A 16,071-nucleotide genomic window follows, 5' to 3' on the forward strand; every position below is an offset into this window, starting at 1 on the left:
GCTGTATTACGTATGCCAGGCCAGTAGTTGGCGCTGTCACCTGTTAGTAAACAGTAGCTGTAGGGAAGTGACGATTATATGTTGTATATGATGCGTCTCCACTGTTGGTTGTAATTTTGGTGAAGTAAATCCACACTTTGCTGAAGAAGCGTTAGCAAACTCTTGAGCAGCAACAACAGTGCCATTGTTGTGTATGTTTGTTCGCACTTGCCTTTAAAATCGACACGTACTGCGCATGTCTACATACCTAACATGTACTACGCACGCGCATGACGTCACTGTTTTCAAAGATTTAAAAGATTATCGTTTACACGGAAACCATAACGGTGCCGTTTTCAAAAACTTGCACTTTGAAATTTGTTTTCAAAAATGCCGTTGTCGTGTAAACGAACAGTCAAAACGCATAAAAAGTTTCTCGTTTTTGGCTGAAAACGTTGTGTAAACGGCCGCTTAAATGCCGTCTCCATCTGAAAGCACGTGATGGAGATTTACTACTAATCACAGAACCGGCTTTACTGACGAGATGCGCATTACAATCACATGCGATTTATCGTGCAGCCCTAGTTTCTAATAACAAAATACTATTATGTTTTTCTGTACATTAATTATTTTTTACCTTTAATTTAAATGTCAAGCAAAAAAGCTCATTAAAACTGATTCTCACTGACCTGGGGGTGGAGCTTTTGCATCTGGCTCCTCCTCATGCTCGATGGGCAAGTGGCCAAGGGGATGATGGGAAAATGAGTCTATGAAGGAGGAGCTGCTGATGCCCAAACTGATTCCAGTCACACCAATTCCCAGAGAATCTGCACTCACACAACCAAATACAGTCAATGGGACAATTTATAGAATTATAATGTTCATCTATAGGTCCGATGTGTGTTTGTATGCACCCACCTACACCAACAGACGCTCTGCCAGGTCGTCCCTGCCCGATGCTGTCTATTCCAGTGAATGAACGGCGATAAGGGGTGTCTGACTGCAAAGATCGTTTTGCCATGATCAATACACACATAAATAAAAAAACATGATGAGAGTCAGGATGAAGTTTATGTAATGTATACACATGTGCGGGAGAGATTCACCCTAAAGGTGTGTGTGGTGTTGGGTCTGGAAAACACATCCAGCAGCTGCAGTTTGTCTCTGGGCTGCAGACTGACACCCTCGTCGGTCACTGCACTGTGCGCACGACTTGAGGAGCCTCTTTGCTTCTACAAACACGTGAGTTATCATAGTTAACTAACACTAAAACCATAAAAAAAAACATTTTTGTTATTTGAAACAAAACAAGCATTAACTGACATAAAATAATAGTTACATTTATATTAAAATTACATTTATGCATATTCTCATTTCTCATACAATATAAATATGTTAAATGTATTATAATACATAAATATAAAAAATACACACGTGTGCACACACATGTACAGTAATATTAAAGTAGCACAGCTGTTTTTAACATTGATAATATTAAGAAATTTTTCTTGAGCACTAAATCAGCGTATTACGATGATTTCTGAATGATCATGTGACACTTAAGACTAGAGTAACGCATGCTGAATATGTAGCTTTTGCCACTACAGGAAAAAATTACATTTAAAATATATTCAAATAGAAAACAGTTCATTTAAAAAATGTAATAATATTTCACAAAATGACTGTTTTTACTGTATTTTTCATCAAATAAATGAATTATTGATAAGAGACTTCTTTCAAAAACAAAGAAAATCTTACTGACCCCAAACATTTGAACAGAAGTGTATGTACTTCTAAACAAAATTATATTTTTAGCAGATATACACATTTGCAATTTACAATTTTAAAATTTTTTCCTTCCAGAAACAACTAAAAATATTGATGACCCATCTCATGAAACTACTAAACTTAATAATGTCGGTTTGTGTGTGTTAAAAGCACCTGCATAAGCCGTGAGTGCTGTCCGGAGTATGTGTGGTCTGCGTCTCCTGTGCCAATGGGAGGGAGGAGTGTGTTTCTACTGAGAGGCATTGGAGGTGAGGCCAAACGATCACTGGCGGTCGTCCTAAAACACACACGGACACACGCTATTGCAAGAGAGAATCTCTTTTCAGAAAAAAAAGAAGTACAGGAGTTGAAATGAATGGTGCTCTTACAATCTTGTGCCTCTAACCACCTCTTCCATGGAGCCAGTTGTGATGGGCTGTGTTACAGTGGACGTCAATGGCATTAGAGTGCGAGGGGGCGGGTTCCGTCGCCGTGCCGACTGAGGGGGGCGGGTCAAAGAGGATGTGCTTTGTTCCAGTGCACGACGGGGCCGAGGTTTACTGGTAGGAATGACACTAGAGCCGGGACGATGAGACACTTTCTCCTCAGAGTCCCTATGGTCAGAAAAATAAAGATAGGATTATTGAAAGATAAAGGAGAAATAAAAAAGCCATAGAGATACAAAGCTTTCTTGCACCGCTAATCTATGGCAGCATGTAAAAAGAATTGATGTTCTGCCAGAGTCTGTGGTCTGAATAAAAAGACTAAGTACTGCAAAACAACACAAAGACAATAAATAGACAACAAGTTTTTTAACCGTGTTGTCTTTGCTGGTTGCATGCAAAAACAAACGATACAACCACTGTAGTCTGATACACAAGCAAATATAAGCTGGTTCTTGTTATGAATTGGTTTTTAAAAAAAAAGAATTTTCTATTTTTTTTTACTTTCTATAAAATATATTAAAATAGGAAATAATATTATTTAGATAGAGGTCGACCAATGTATCGGTTTTGTCGAATAATCGGTACCGATAGATAGCTGATTGCTGGAACTATCGGCTATCTGTAAAAATCCATGCCGATAGTTTTCCGGGTTACGTCCATTACTGGAACGGATGAGAAGGTTCACTATTATTATACAGTGCGAGAGCGGCCTCTAGAGGCGGAAATCACTGACACCTCATGTTGTTTGTTTTGACACGTGAGGCTGAGCGCTGCACAGAGCAGGAAACTTCAGACGAGTATTTAAATGCAGCCAACAGAAAATCCTGCCGCGCAACAGAGGGCCATTCACATAGTTTTACATTAAATTACATTTTATTTGTCCCAAATAATTATTAATGTACATAATGACTTCACCCTAGGCTGTAAAATTGTGTATTGTGCATTTTTCAGCAAAACATTTGTCTTTCTGTGGCTCTAATAAAGTATGCTTCATTTATTGAGCTATAATATAGATCGCGATTTCTCTTTCCGTTTGCTCTGTTTTTTTAAACACCGAACTGCAAACTCATCTATGTCACATTGTTCATTCTTGAAGTAAACTTTTACCCTTTTGGTGATTAAATAAACTGTTTTAGACTGCGGCTTGAAGTGAATGTGACACGTCAGGTATGTGTAATACCTGTTGTCCTAAACGCGACGCTGCGCTTTTCCCTGGTGTGTGACTAACATATTTTGTTATTTTGATTAGATAACCAAGTGTTCTAAAACAGAAGCAAATAAACAAAATGTGAGAGTGTACATACAATATCCATATGTATGTAATTTCAATGCTATGGCCTTTGTGTAGATATTTAAAGATGGCCATCTTTAAGTATGACTGTTGATATGAAATGGTAATACTTTACAAGAGTCTATTTGTAACATTTAAGTTTAATAAAAGCTGTATAATTATTGTTCCTTCTTAGCTAAACTAAGTTTACCTTGTAAGCTATGAACTAACATAAATGATTAATTTAATAATTAATATTAATATTTTTATTAATTTACAAATTATGTGTGTTTTATAGTATAGCACTATATAGTAAAGCACTATTTTATAGTAAAGCACTATTTTAGTTTTCGTTCAGTATCCATTTGAAAAACTATCGGTTGATTAATCGTATCGGCCAGTGTGGTCCAACCTAGCTATCGGTATCGGTAAAATCCACTATCGGTCAACCTCTAATATTATTGCATTCCTGTTTTTAATTTAAATAAATTAAAAATTGTATTTTGTTCAAATAAATGCAGCTTTGGTAAGTATAAGAGATTTTCAAAAATCTTTAAAAAAAAAAAATTTAACAGTGTATTTATTTTTTTAAAAAACACAAAATTTGTTTTTTAAATTGTTAGAATTTTTATAATTTTTTAGTGGTCAATCAATTTATTTTTAAAAAGGTTTCATTTATTGTGTTTGTGTTATTAAGAAACATAAAACAACTTTTGGAATATCCAGCTTTTGGAATATATCCTGGATATTGTATGTTTGCTTGTTTTTTTCCACTAGTGGGTTTTCTCCGATACCTTGTTGACTGTACTGGGAAAATACTACATCAGCTGACCTCTAGTTTAGACCAATTTCTGCAACCTCAGAACACTAAACTACAGTGCTAAATATACACAGTAAAATTTGTAAAGGTTGTGTTCATTTCTTCTGCAGTGTTCATACTGAGCTATTCGGTCCAGTGTTCCCAGGTTCCTTTGCTGCAGTGGAATGCCATGTATCATGATGAGGTCATTGAGATTGTGATGGGCAACCGTTGCGCCTACAGGTACTCGACTGGTCTGTGTGAACAGAGACAGAGAGAAGCAGGAAAAAGAAAAAGTTCATTTTCAAGTATATTGTCATATAATGCACAAGTCTGTATATCTCAGTGATTTAAAGGGGTCATATGATGCGATTTCAATTTTTCCTTTCTCTTTGAAGTGTTACAAGCTTTTGGTGCATAAAGAAGATCTGTAAAGCAGGAGATGGCATTCACAGCATCTGACATCCATCATCTGTACAGCATGCGATGACATATAAAACAGACAAAAAGACATGGGAAAAAAACAAAACAAACAGAACAGAAACAAAACTAAGAGTGGGAACAAGCATTATAAACACCTCCACAAGATTAAAAATGAAAGCAAGCTTAAAATAAAGTCAGGCAGTTTAAAAGGATGTTAAAAAAGTGGCCAGCGAGTTGTGTGTTAAAAAACAAAGGTGAGTGTTGAAGTTTAGGAGAAAGAGAGAGAAACTGGTCCACAGATGCTCGCCCTCTCTATTTAAGTGTTGTTATCAGGGTAGAGTTACATACTGTCGATGACTTTCTCTGCTTTTTGGATTTCCGTCTTGACTTGTGGTTTGAACCCCATGACTTTGAGCTCTTTGGAAAGAAAATGAAGGGAAGGGATAGAAATAGAGAGGTATAGAAAGAGAAAGGAAGAATACAGATGACAGATGGATGATTGGACAGAAAGGCAGAAACAGGGACAGAAAAAAGGAGGTAAAAAGTTAATGATCAAAAGCCTGGGAAAAAAGCTGGAAAGACAAATGCTGACAGCAGTGAAATACAGCATATGTGTGTATTTTTTAGTATGTACATGTGTAAAGACAGAGAGGACACAAAGTAGTGAAGATCTCTCCACAATGACTAAGCATATATACAGAATTCCCACAGCTTCAGACAAATGTATTACTTTCAATTGTTTACAATTATTGGGTAAAGTTTTTTACATAATTTTATAACTATAATGCGATTTCTAGCCAATTAAATATTTTAGAGCAAAAGATACATTTTTGGGGCAGTATTTGATGCAAAACATGTCCATGTTTTGTTTACTTATTTATTTTAATTTTATTAATGCATAAGGGCCGTTACGTGGTGCAGTTTCTTTTGGTTATTTCATCATTTTATTCATTTCCCCCCCTTTATTTTTAAATTGTACTGTAGCGTGGCAAATTAATTTTTAAAAGTACAAAAATTCCAAGTTATCACAATTAATATTGCATGCACTGTATAAAAAGTCAAATAGTTTTGGATGCAGTACTGCAACTTCCCTCAAGCTTTTCATGTCAACTACCCATTCACTACAGACATGTCAAGATTATTTTAGATTCTCAATGACTTTTCCAAGATAATGGGAGGGTTTCAGATATCTGAAATCAGTGAGATGGGATTTCAGATGAAATCAATGTTGCATCCATCTGTCACAGAAGGAAAAGTAGGAACCCTTCTGTTCTATAAGCATTTGAATAACCTGAGCCTGCAAGCTGGCCGTGAGCTGTTGTGTTCTGGTCTGTGACAGTGGAGGAAGCACTGTTGAGACATTGGACAGCAGCAGAAAAGGATTCTGGGTATCAGGGCAGGCAGGGCTGAGGGCCACGGAATTCTTCTCATCATCTAATGGACAGAGAAGTTAACAGAGAGATTATTCTTCACCTTGACATGGCTCTCTGAAATCCTTGATTCGGCCAAACACAACACGCTTCTTTCAAAAAACGTTTTGAATAATTACCCCTAAACTCTATATTTCTCTTATCGTCTCCTCTCACATAATATAAATTCACCTCAAATCAGTATTTCATTTCTTAAAGGGACAGTTCACCCAAAAATGAAAATTCTGTCATTAAGTACTCACCCTCATGTCGTTCCAAACCTGTAACACAAATTAAGATATTTTTGATGAATTCTGAGAGCTCTCTGACCCTCCCATAGACAGAAAGGATCCTACCATGATCAAGGTCCAGAAACGTAGCAAGGACATCGTTAAAATAATCCATGTGACATCAGTGGTTCAACCATAATTTTACGAAGCTACGAGAATACTTTTTGTGCGCAAAGAAAACAAAAATATGCGGATACGTTGTTTACACTATGATCTGAACGAAAACAACGTACCCGCGTGCTGCTATTGACACAGATCAGCATACGTTGTTTACATTCAGTGGATACTCTCCAAAATGGCGCTATAGGGTGACGCAGAGGGGACGAATTGTTGAATAAAGTCGTTATTTTTGTTTTCTTTGCGCACAAAAAGTATTGTCGTAGCTTCGTAAAATTTCGGTTGAACCACTGATGTCACATGGATTATTTCAACAATGTCCTTGCTACGTTTCTGGACCTTGATCGTGACATTGCTGTCTATGGGAGGGTCAGAGAGCTCTCAGAATTCATCACAAATATCTTAATTTGTGTTCTGAAGATGAATTAAGGTCTTACGGGTTTGGAACGACATGAGAGTGAGTACTTAATGGCAGAATTTTAATTTTTGGGAGCTATCCCTTTAAATGATTTGGCGAGCTGTTGAATTAGAAGGACAATTTTTAGTACAATGTACTGGGGATGCACCGGGCCCGATACTGCGCTCCTGTACTCGTACTCATAAAATGCTCTGATACCAAACACCGATACCACACAACATGTGAAGTGAACAGTGCCGTATTCAGACAAAAAAACACTGACAACAGAACAACAGAGAGCAGAATTGAGTTATTAGATATTAAGGATGTCTACAAGGTATATGTATTAATTTAATATAATGTTAAAGGGGTCATATGATGCTATTTTAAAGATCATTATTTTGTGTATTACTGTTCCCCTCACACACACACGCCGCGTCACTCTGCGCTGCACAAAACTCTGCATTTGAACAGTCAATAGCAAATACTTTTATACACCAAAAGCTTGTAACACTCCAAAGAGAAAGGAAAACTTGAAATCGCATCATATGACCCCTTTAAACGTTTAATATTCATGCCAGTAGTTTCTTCACAGTTCATCAGTTTTTATTTATAAGATTTATATATAACGAGTGGTTCTCTGCATTATTACAGCAAAACGTCTTGTGATTACAGTACTGACCCGGTGCAATGGAGCAGCTCTAATGCTATTAAATTAAAGAAATGTACCATAGAGCAAAAAAATTAACAGAGAAAGTAACAAAAACTTGTAGAATCCATTTTAATGGGCATAAATTAGTGTGAAAATAACTGAAGGAAATATCTATTTGCTAAATGAACTAAGCCAACAAACATATATTTTCTTTTGCTTTCTGTACCCAATATTTTTTTAAATTACAAATACAATGAAAATACAGGTATCGGTACTCTGTATCGGCAAGTACCTAAAATAAAAGTTTGGCCTAGTTCTGGAAAAAGTAGTATCGGTGCATCCCTACAATGTACATTCTGTTGATCAGTATCACAAAATGAACTCCTTCAGGGTGATGTCCTGATAATGTGCACTATCCCCTATATATTGTTTCATGCGCAAGAATATAAATCAGAATTTGTTAATATTTTTTTGATTATGTAAGCATAATGTAAATGCATTTACCTCACTGCCGTAACCAGATTAAGATCTGCATTCATATTATTTTGATGTTGCTAAACATACACTACCATTCAAAAGTTTTGGGTCAGTATATTTTTTTAAGAATGTTTTTTTTCAACATTGATGCATTAAATTGACCAAAAGTCATAATAAAGACTTTTACAGTATTACAAAACAACTTCAAATAGATGCTGTTCTTTTGAACTTTCTATTAATCAAAGAATCCTGACAAAATATACAAAAAAATTACAATATCCACAAGAAATCTTGGTTACACTTTATTTTAAGGTGTCCTTGTTACTGTGTAATTATATATTTAAGTACTGGGTAATAATAATTAACTACATGTACTTACTATATAGTTAGTGTTAGGATTAGGGTTTGGCTTATGGTTACTTGCATGTAATTATGCATAATTTATTGTTATTAGAATAGTAAGTACATGTAACGTGAAACAAGTACACCTCAAAATAAAGTGTTACTGAAATCTTAAGCAGCAACTATTTTCAACATTGATAATAATATTAAATCAGCATATTAGAATGATTTCTGAGGGATCATGTGATGCTAAAGATTTGAGTAATGGCTTTGCCACCACTGGAATAAATTACCTTTTAAAATATATTCGAATAGGAAAAAGATATTTTACATTGTAATAATATTTCACTATATTACTGTTTTTACTGTATTTAAATGCAGCCTTGGTGAGAATAAGAGATATCGTTAAAAAACATTAAAAAAAAATGTTACAAATCGCAAACTTCTGAATGGTAGTCCCAGTATTCCAGTTCCCATTTTGCTATACAAATATTTGAAAATTCATCCTACCTGACACAAAACCCTCCCAATGCCTACATACAAGCTCCTCCATCCAGCCAATGAGCTCACACCACACGTCATCAAACAGCAGATCAAGCACCGCCTCCCGACGACAGCGATAAGGCGAGACAGGGGGCAGCCAGCGCCTCCGCCGTCTCTTCACATACTCACGTTCCCATTCCTCGTCCCTAGATAAACACGCATATCATTCATCTACAAAAATATCAGAAAAATATCAGACAAATTATGTTTAATAACAAACTCCTATTTGTCACACACAAACAAACTCACAGATCCCTGCAATCAAAGGCAAGATACTCTTCTATCAGCCCCTCGGCCTCGATCACCCTGGGCAACTCATCTCCATTGTTACTACTGGGCATGGCATGAGGGTGGGTCACCTCCAAAGTGGGCCGACACAAAACTGCCCTCATACCCTGCACATACAACCTGCCACACACACAGTGGCATGAAAAATAGGCTTTATAGAACACTAATGATTTCATACACTAGTGCTGGGCGGTATACCGGTTCATACCGAATACCGGTGTTTATTTTTGTTATGATATGCATTTTTTAAATACTGCAATACTGGTGTATGTCGCTTAAACAACGTTCGGAACGCAACACTGTTTGAAAGGGGTCCCTTTTCACTGGTGCATTGTGGTGAGGGAACAGCTGTATGTGTTACGAAGCGTGAAAGTTCCGAAACTGAAGCTGTAGAACTAATAGAACGTGATGACACAGAAGAACTCATCCACAATATCCACATTGACCGCCACAAATATCCACCGCCCCCTGCCATCAGCTCCCACGTCTCACACACACACGAGCGCGACTTTAGCACTAGATTTAGCAACTTTCAGACCCTTTTAGCGGCTTTTTTCCATAGAATATTCATACTGACAAACCTAGCGACTTTTTTGGATAAACCTTAGCTATGATTCAGTTGGAAGATTTTGCCAGTGCTGTCCCGCGAACGGAGAAGTGTCACCTCTCTCGCATAATTTATTGTTATGTACAGTGAGCGGCAGTTATGTACACTGTTCTGTGCAGTGAGCGGCAGAGAAGCAGCGCATTCAGTTGGCCGCACCGCAGCCGACTCGTCAATAAATTAGTACAAAACAGCGTTTCCTAGCACCTGTCGCTTACTGACTGTGAAAAATACCGTGATATAAATTTGTGGTCATACTGCCCAGCACTATCATACACACACATTCACAACCCCCAGATGACTCACTCATTAGTTTTCTCATTGCTCTGGCCGCCACTGGAGGGGATGGGCACATGAGCTGGTATGGCGTACCACTGGAATCCTTCATCTGTAGGACACACCAGCTGTGTTCCGAGGATCCTGTCACACACAAATGCCCCAAACAGGTTTAATATCCAGAGACTGGGCTGCATGATAAAAGTTAAACGTATAATCACAATTATTTCCTAAAAAATTCACCAATCTACTTCGTTTTTGCTGAATGAGATACAATACTGCTTTTGGGTGCTAATTCTAGAAATAGAGAATTAGCACCCAATTCTCTGTGACATCTGTGGGTGTTTTACTACATCCATACTAAGGATTTTGTGAAAAAAAGCTTGAAAAAAAACCCAACTGTTTATGTAAAGTTCTTTGACATTTAATGGAGTATTTGAACATATTTTTCCACTCATTTGCAGATTGTAAGTTTAATGAAACTTTTGACATTTGAATGTTGTTGTTATTTTAATATGTGTATTAAACTTATACATATATAATTTTAATTAGTAATTAAAATTCTTAATTCTTATCCTGTGAAAAAGCTGTATACATTTTTTTTTATATTTTTGAACTCAGCACCTTCAAATGGCAGGTAATATTAAGCCTTTTTATGCAAGTCAGAAGGTTTTTTTTTAGATGCAGGGCTTTAATATCGATGCAATTAGTAAATCATGACTGTTCTCACTTGAGAAATTTCTTTTTACATTTCATCAGAGTTATTACATTTTCCCTTAAGCACAAAAAAACGTCAAGCTTATACACAAGGCTTATTTCATCTCATCTAATTTCTTGATTTATCATATACAATAACACATTATCTAAAATAATTTATCTCATTCAATAAAAAACGTTCTCTTGTAAAAGCTTAAGAAGCTTATCTCTAAAGCAAAAACAGTGAAATTCCTAAGACAAATTCCAAAACTTCCAAATTATGTTAACATTTTTCTATTAAAACAACAAAAAAAACGTAGTACTGTAGCACTAAAGTGCATTTTTCAGCAACCATTCACCAACAATAAAGCTGAGATTCAAGTTTGGATTTATTACAGTCTGTCACTGAGAAGATTTAGCACAAACAGCACTGTGAAGGACTGTATAGCACTTTCAGTATTGTAATGGAGATTGGAAATGTCAAATGAAAATACGTTTTCAGGATAAATAATTAGCTGGCAAATATTGCAGATGATTAGATACAATTAACTAGGCCTGGGCGATAAAACGGTATCGATATTTATCGACGGTACATCTTCATCGATAACGATATAAAAAATGTTCGATATAGCGCACGATATAGGCACGTGCTATGAGTGACGCAGACAGCTCACACAAACACGAACACATGCTGAATTGAGTGCTGTGCCTGCCCGTGATGAGGAGACTGTGAATAAAAAAAATTAATAATAGTCTAATTTAAAATAAACATTTGCATTTGAATGCAAAAATGGTACAATCGAATGTTAGGAGTGTGTCAGGGAGCGTCATCAGTGGCGCGCGAGATGCAGTGATGATGATGTAAGTGACGTTGCATTTTAATGTTTTGTCTAGCCCACGAGACGCGCCGCTGCTGTGTTATTCGTTTAAAATATTAGAGAAATATAGTAGCTCAATGCATAGAAGATCTTGATTAGGTTAAAACCGAAACCAAGCCATTCACACAGAACCCATATTCAGCACATTTTTAGACGGACAAATATGACTGCTGCACTCGCGTCTCACACAAGAGATTAATAGAAAGCCATGCAAAGTTAAAACAGTAAAAAATTATATTGCTCTGTTTTAAAAAAGGTTATAAAAAATGTCAATAATTATAGATACCGAACGATATGAAACATATATCGTTGATATATTTTTTAGCTATATCGCCCAGCCCTACAATTAACTGAGAGATGCAGAAATCCCGATCGTGATTAAAACAAGAGTAATTCTGCAGCCCTAACCTGAGACTACGAAGGCGTCACTGATGTTCACAGATCTGAGTGTGTCCATGTGTGCGAGTGCGTACCGTAGATGAGGGAATCGCGAAGCCCACTCTTGACACTCTTCCTGTAGGCCTTTGAGCTGTGTTTCACACTTCCTCTCATACAACAGTTCTTCAATCTCTTCAAACATCTGCTGGACTTGCCTGGAGGCAGCTTTATCAAATTCCTACAGGGAAAAGAGAGAAAGAAAGAGGGAAAAATAGAGGAATTTGAACTTGTCAGCAGCCCATTTTGAACACGCTGTGTAAATTTAATAACAAGAAAGCATCTTGTGTGAACGGCCCCTTAGAATTCAAGTCATCACTCACATCGTAGCCCCACGAGAAGACAGAGCTGTGTTCTGTAGAGATGCCAGTTCCCGTGTAACTATGGATACCAGACCAAGACTGAGCTGTGTCATCTGTGGTGAGCGTCTGACATCCTGATCTGACGGATGATGCAGAGGACTCCTCAGACCTAGAAAGAGAGAGTGTGAGTGTGATTATTTCATAAATTCAAACGTCAGATTGGAAAGAGTGAATATTATGCGACAATTCACACAATATACTCAGTGATGAAAGCCTGTCCCTTTAATACATACCTGTACAGACACACATTATACCTGTCACTCACCTGCTGTATGAGGACATGTCCTCCTGTAGATCATGCAGGAGTCTGGAAGGATGCACAGTATCATCATCTGCCTCCTCTGGAAGAGGATGCTGGTCCAGACAGCTGCGGGACAAACCACGACTACCAAAACCAGCAGAGAGAGAGGAAGAGCATTTACTACTTCTAAAATCTATCAATAGATCTGTCCTTCTATCCACCCAAGTTTTTTTCTTTCGTTCTATCTATCTATCTATCTATCTATCTATCTAAACATCAGCCCAAAGATCTTTCTATATGAGTATTTATCTATCTACCAAATAACTGGATTGATAACCTGACTATCTATCTATCTATCTATATCTATCAACCTCATCTTTCTATGAGTATTTATCTATCTACCAAATAACTGGATTGATAACCTGACTATCTATCTATTTATTCATCTATCTATCTATCTATCTATCTACGGTTCGATTTAAAAATCTGTCTGTCTGTCTATTTATGGATCAAACCAAATATCTTTCTGACTATCTATCTATCAATCCACAGTAGCCTAGTGAGCTGGCTACCTATGAAACTGAGATACCAAAAATGCAGTCTAAGTAGGCAGCTTGAGATCGTGTCTGTGTGATTTATACGCACATCTCTATGCTGTGAGATACAGGCCGGCGGCTGTATCGTGAAATCATCCTCCTGAAGCTGTTACAGGCGCATCTCCTCCATCAAGCCTGTGATCCGACTCCGAGCCTCCTGTGTCCGGACCGGGCCGCTGCACCAACGCTGCTCTCTCATGCTTCACAAACAGTCGGACCCACACAGACTGGATCACAGCTGTGCTGTGAGGAAAAAGGTGTAGTATCCAGCACTGAGCTGGGCCGAACCTTATCTATCAAACCTTGTGTGGAGGAGAGTAAAGAGTCCGCGAACATAAAACGAAAATCCGATTATTCCACCATATCGTCGACTGATTTATTAGGAAAGGTTTAATGGCGAGAAAAGCAGTTGTATTCTTCATCCATCCATGATTATCTACTGAACAACAATAGCAAGACTGTCATGGAGACCAAGGCGCTCGCGCCCACTGATTTGTGGGAAGTGAAGTTTTGAACGTGGTTTGCCATCATGACGTGTACACTGCTCTCTAGTGCATGGGAGTATTATATCATATTATTTTGAGCAATTATAGGAGTACACATGGGAGTAATTATTTGTGCTTAACAGGTCAGTATATATTGGTCGATGCAATATATACAATAATGATTTATGAATGAATTATAGGAAATCTGATTTATTGAAAATATATAATCGAAAGAGTGACCAGTTTATTCACCCAGATTTTTTTTTTTGTTTTTTTTTGTGCTGTTACTTTTGACAAACAAATTTGTTTGGAATTGACTTGGAATTGAATTTACCATATTAAAATAAAATTTACAGTTAAGACTACATTATGAATTAAAAAATAAGAAGAGTCAAATGTGTTGATCAGAAGTCATTTATTAAGCACAGCACATATCACATACAGATGCACAATGCAGAAAATATCAAATCAAACACAAAGAGTCCTAGGTTTTCATCAATTCCCTCTTTCCAAACTCTGAGATGCATCAGTCTTTGATGTTCTGGTTAGCTGGGCCAGGTCTTGGTGATTTTCAGGTGGTTTAGTTGGTCTGCAATGTATTTGTGTTCAGGAAACTTGGCTTGTCGTGTAGCTTTGATTTGTTGCCACATCCACTCCCGCCTCTGTGCTGCGTGGCCTTGCTCCTGTTCCTGCGTCATGAATGGCCGGCTGATCCAGTATTCATTCTCGGCTTCCTGTTCCAGGCGTTTAATCACATTGCGTCTTATCTGCCAGGTGACTACCCGTGGTCGACGGTACTTCCCGATCCACTGCTTTCCTGGGATTCCCTTCCGCAAAAGCGCCAAAGTCAAGAACATCCTGCAGCCAGTGACGGGTTACAAGAGTGAATCTGAAATAAATCACAAAGCAGTTCAGCTACAAATGTCACATCAGAAAGCAGAATAGTACAAATTATGAGAAAATGATAAATTATTGATAAAAAATAATTCTTGATTAAAACAAATCAAACAAAAAATCTTTTTAAACTGCATTAAAAATGACATACTCATGTAAACAATACAAGACTGTACAGTAAATGCACATTGTTTGGGGCTATTCAGCCTTGAATTTAGAGTTTGAGTTCATAAAAAACAGTAGATATGATCTAATTTCATTATTATCACGTATTTAAACTGGTAAACAATACATATGTCTTTAATAGACTAAAAAGTGCTCTAGTATCTGTATATAAGTATCTGATATAGATTTATTTCTGAACTCTCTGAAGTCTAAGCAAACCATCTGACCTTGACTTGAAATGGCACTGAAATCAATTAACATTTTAAATGATAACAAGCAAAGTCAAATAATTATATATCGTATACAGCTATATGTCCATCTTAATATCTAAACACTTCAAATACGCTTTTTAGCTCATTTTAATGTCTCCTACATCACATCATATACTTGCATGCAGGCTGTAAGCGAGTAATAAACAATACCGTTCGTACAACAACGACGAAAATCAAATTTACTCAGAAATGTAAAAGCGTGGCGATGAAAATAAGCCAATTTCTTACAACAATAATGATTAAGACATTTAATAATTTACACAATCTTCTGTCCAAATCCCCGGCCAGCATGCCGCAGACACACTGCTGCTGCTGAATGTCAGAAGTGCGATTATTGCAGCGCCACCTTCAGCACTGGAGGCTGCAGTGCAGCGCGCTCTGCTGATTGATGAATTTCAAAAATCTGGAGGGGCAACTTCATTCAATCTGGATTACCAGAGGAACAGAGCTGTTCAATTCAGTGTGTAGCTCTAAAACCCGACAGAGACTTCGCATTATTCTGTTTATTACGCGACGTGTTACTAAATAAATAAGAGACATGGAATACTGATTTGAGTTGAAATTATTTTATTACAGGATAGAGGAAAACTGCAAAGAGTAGAGGAGCACTGAACTCAATCCCTGATTTTCTGATTTCCCCATCCGGTCCTGATCAATTTGATGAATTTATTTATTAATTTAGCCAGTCTACGTTTTTCTTTTTAAAGGTACTGTATGCTGCTTCGATTTATTGCGGGTCTGGATTACTGGATAATGGCAGCAAACAATGATAATGTTTGTTATTTGAAGAGGTTTAATGGTTTAATGAAGCTTGTTCAAAAAAAATTGCGACAAAATGACTGTATCTGACTGTAAATTATACAACGTATTACTAAGTATGGAAATTAAGTATTGATTTAAGTTTTTTTTTTTTTTATTGGTTTATTGGTAGTAGCAAGCACGGAGAGACAGCACACGATTATTGAATG

The 16,071-nt window shown here is 37.0% G+C and overlaps 2 protein-coding genes across 3 annotated transcripts in view; both read right to left on the minus strand.

Annotated features, from left to right (window-relative positions):
- Nucleotides 1-13,775, minus strand: part of LOC107721437 (protein FAM149B1-like) — a 17,198-nt gene extending 3,423 nt beyond the window's left edge. Inside the window, exons 1-15 of one of the 2 annotated variants that reach the window (XM_016529446.1) lie at nucleotides 13,337-13,775; nucleotides 12,716-12,835; nucleotides 12,412-12,559; nucleotides 12,127-12,269; nucleotides 10,110-10,223; nucleotides 9,161-9,319; nucleotides 8,879-9,057; nucleotides 5,976-6,118; nucleotides 5,033-5,101; nucleotides 4,402-4,517; nucleotides 2,136-2,360; nucleotides 1,921-2,044; nucleotides 1,086-1,211; nucleotides 898-979; nucleotides 669-806 (exon numbers count right to left, since the gene is read on the minus strand). In XM_016529446.1, coding sequence (XP_016384932.1) covers nucleotides 669-806; nucleotides 898-979; nucleotides 1,086-1,211; nucleotides 1,921-2,044; nucleotides 2,136-2,360; nucleotides 4,402-4,517; nucleotides 5,033-5,101; nucleotides 5,976-6,118; nucleotides 8,879-9,057; nucleotides 9,161-9,319; nucleotides 10,110-10,223; nucleotides 12,127-12,269; nucleotides 12,412-12,559; nucleotides 12,716-12,835; nucleotides 13,337-13,383 — 1,933 coding nt within the window. In that variant the 5' untranslated portion in view covers nucleotides 13,384-13,775. The remainder of the gene's footprint in view (nucleotides 1-668; nucleotides 807-897; nucleotides 980-1,085; nucleotides 1,212-1,920; nucleotides 2,045-2,135; nucleotides 2,361-4,401; nucleotides 4,518-5,032; nucleotides 5,102-5,975; nucleotides 6,119-8,878; nucleotides 9,058-9,160; nucleotides 9,320-10,109; nucleotides 10,224-12,126; nucleotides 12,270-12,411; nucleotides 12,560-12,715; nucleotides 12,836-13,336) is intronic. The other variant, XM_016529454.1, reaches the window with a different exon arrangement.
- Nucleotides 13,776-14,317: 542 nt separating this feature from the next.
- Nucleotides 14,318-14,629, minus strand: mrpl57 (mitochondrial ribosomal protein L57). Its single transcript, XM_016529868.1, has one exon. The coding sequence runs from the start codon at nucleotides 14,627-14,629 to the stop codon at nucleotides 14,318-14,320; it is 312 nt and encodes a 103-aa protein (XP_016385354.1).
- Nucleotides 14,630-16,071: the final 1,442 nt, after the last annotated feature.

This window comes from Sinocyclocheilus rhinocerous, unplaced genomic scaffold (genome assembly GCF_001515625.1).
Source record: "Sinocyclocheilus rhinocerous isolate Xijiao unplaced genomic scaffold, SAMN03320098_v1.1 scaffold432, whole genome shotgun sequence".
Classification (NCBI taxonomy): Eukaryota; Metazoa; Chordata; class Actinopteri; order Cypriniformes; family Cyprinidae; genus Sinocyclocheilus; species Sinocyclocheilus rhinocerous.

What these genes read in the sequence shown, in the direction of transcription:
- mrpl57 (XM_016529868.1), bottom strand. Translation starts at nt 14,629, where the DNA reads ATGTTCTTGACTTTGGCGCTTTTGCGGAAGGGAATCCCAGGAAAGCAG.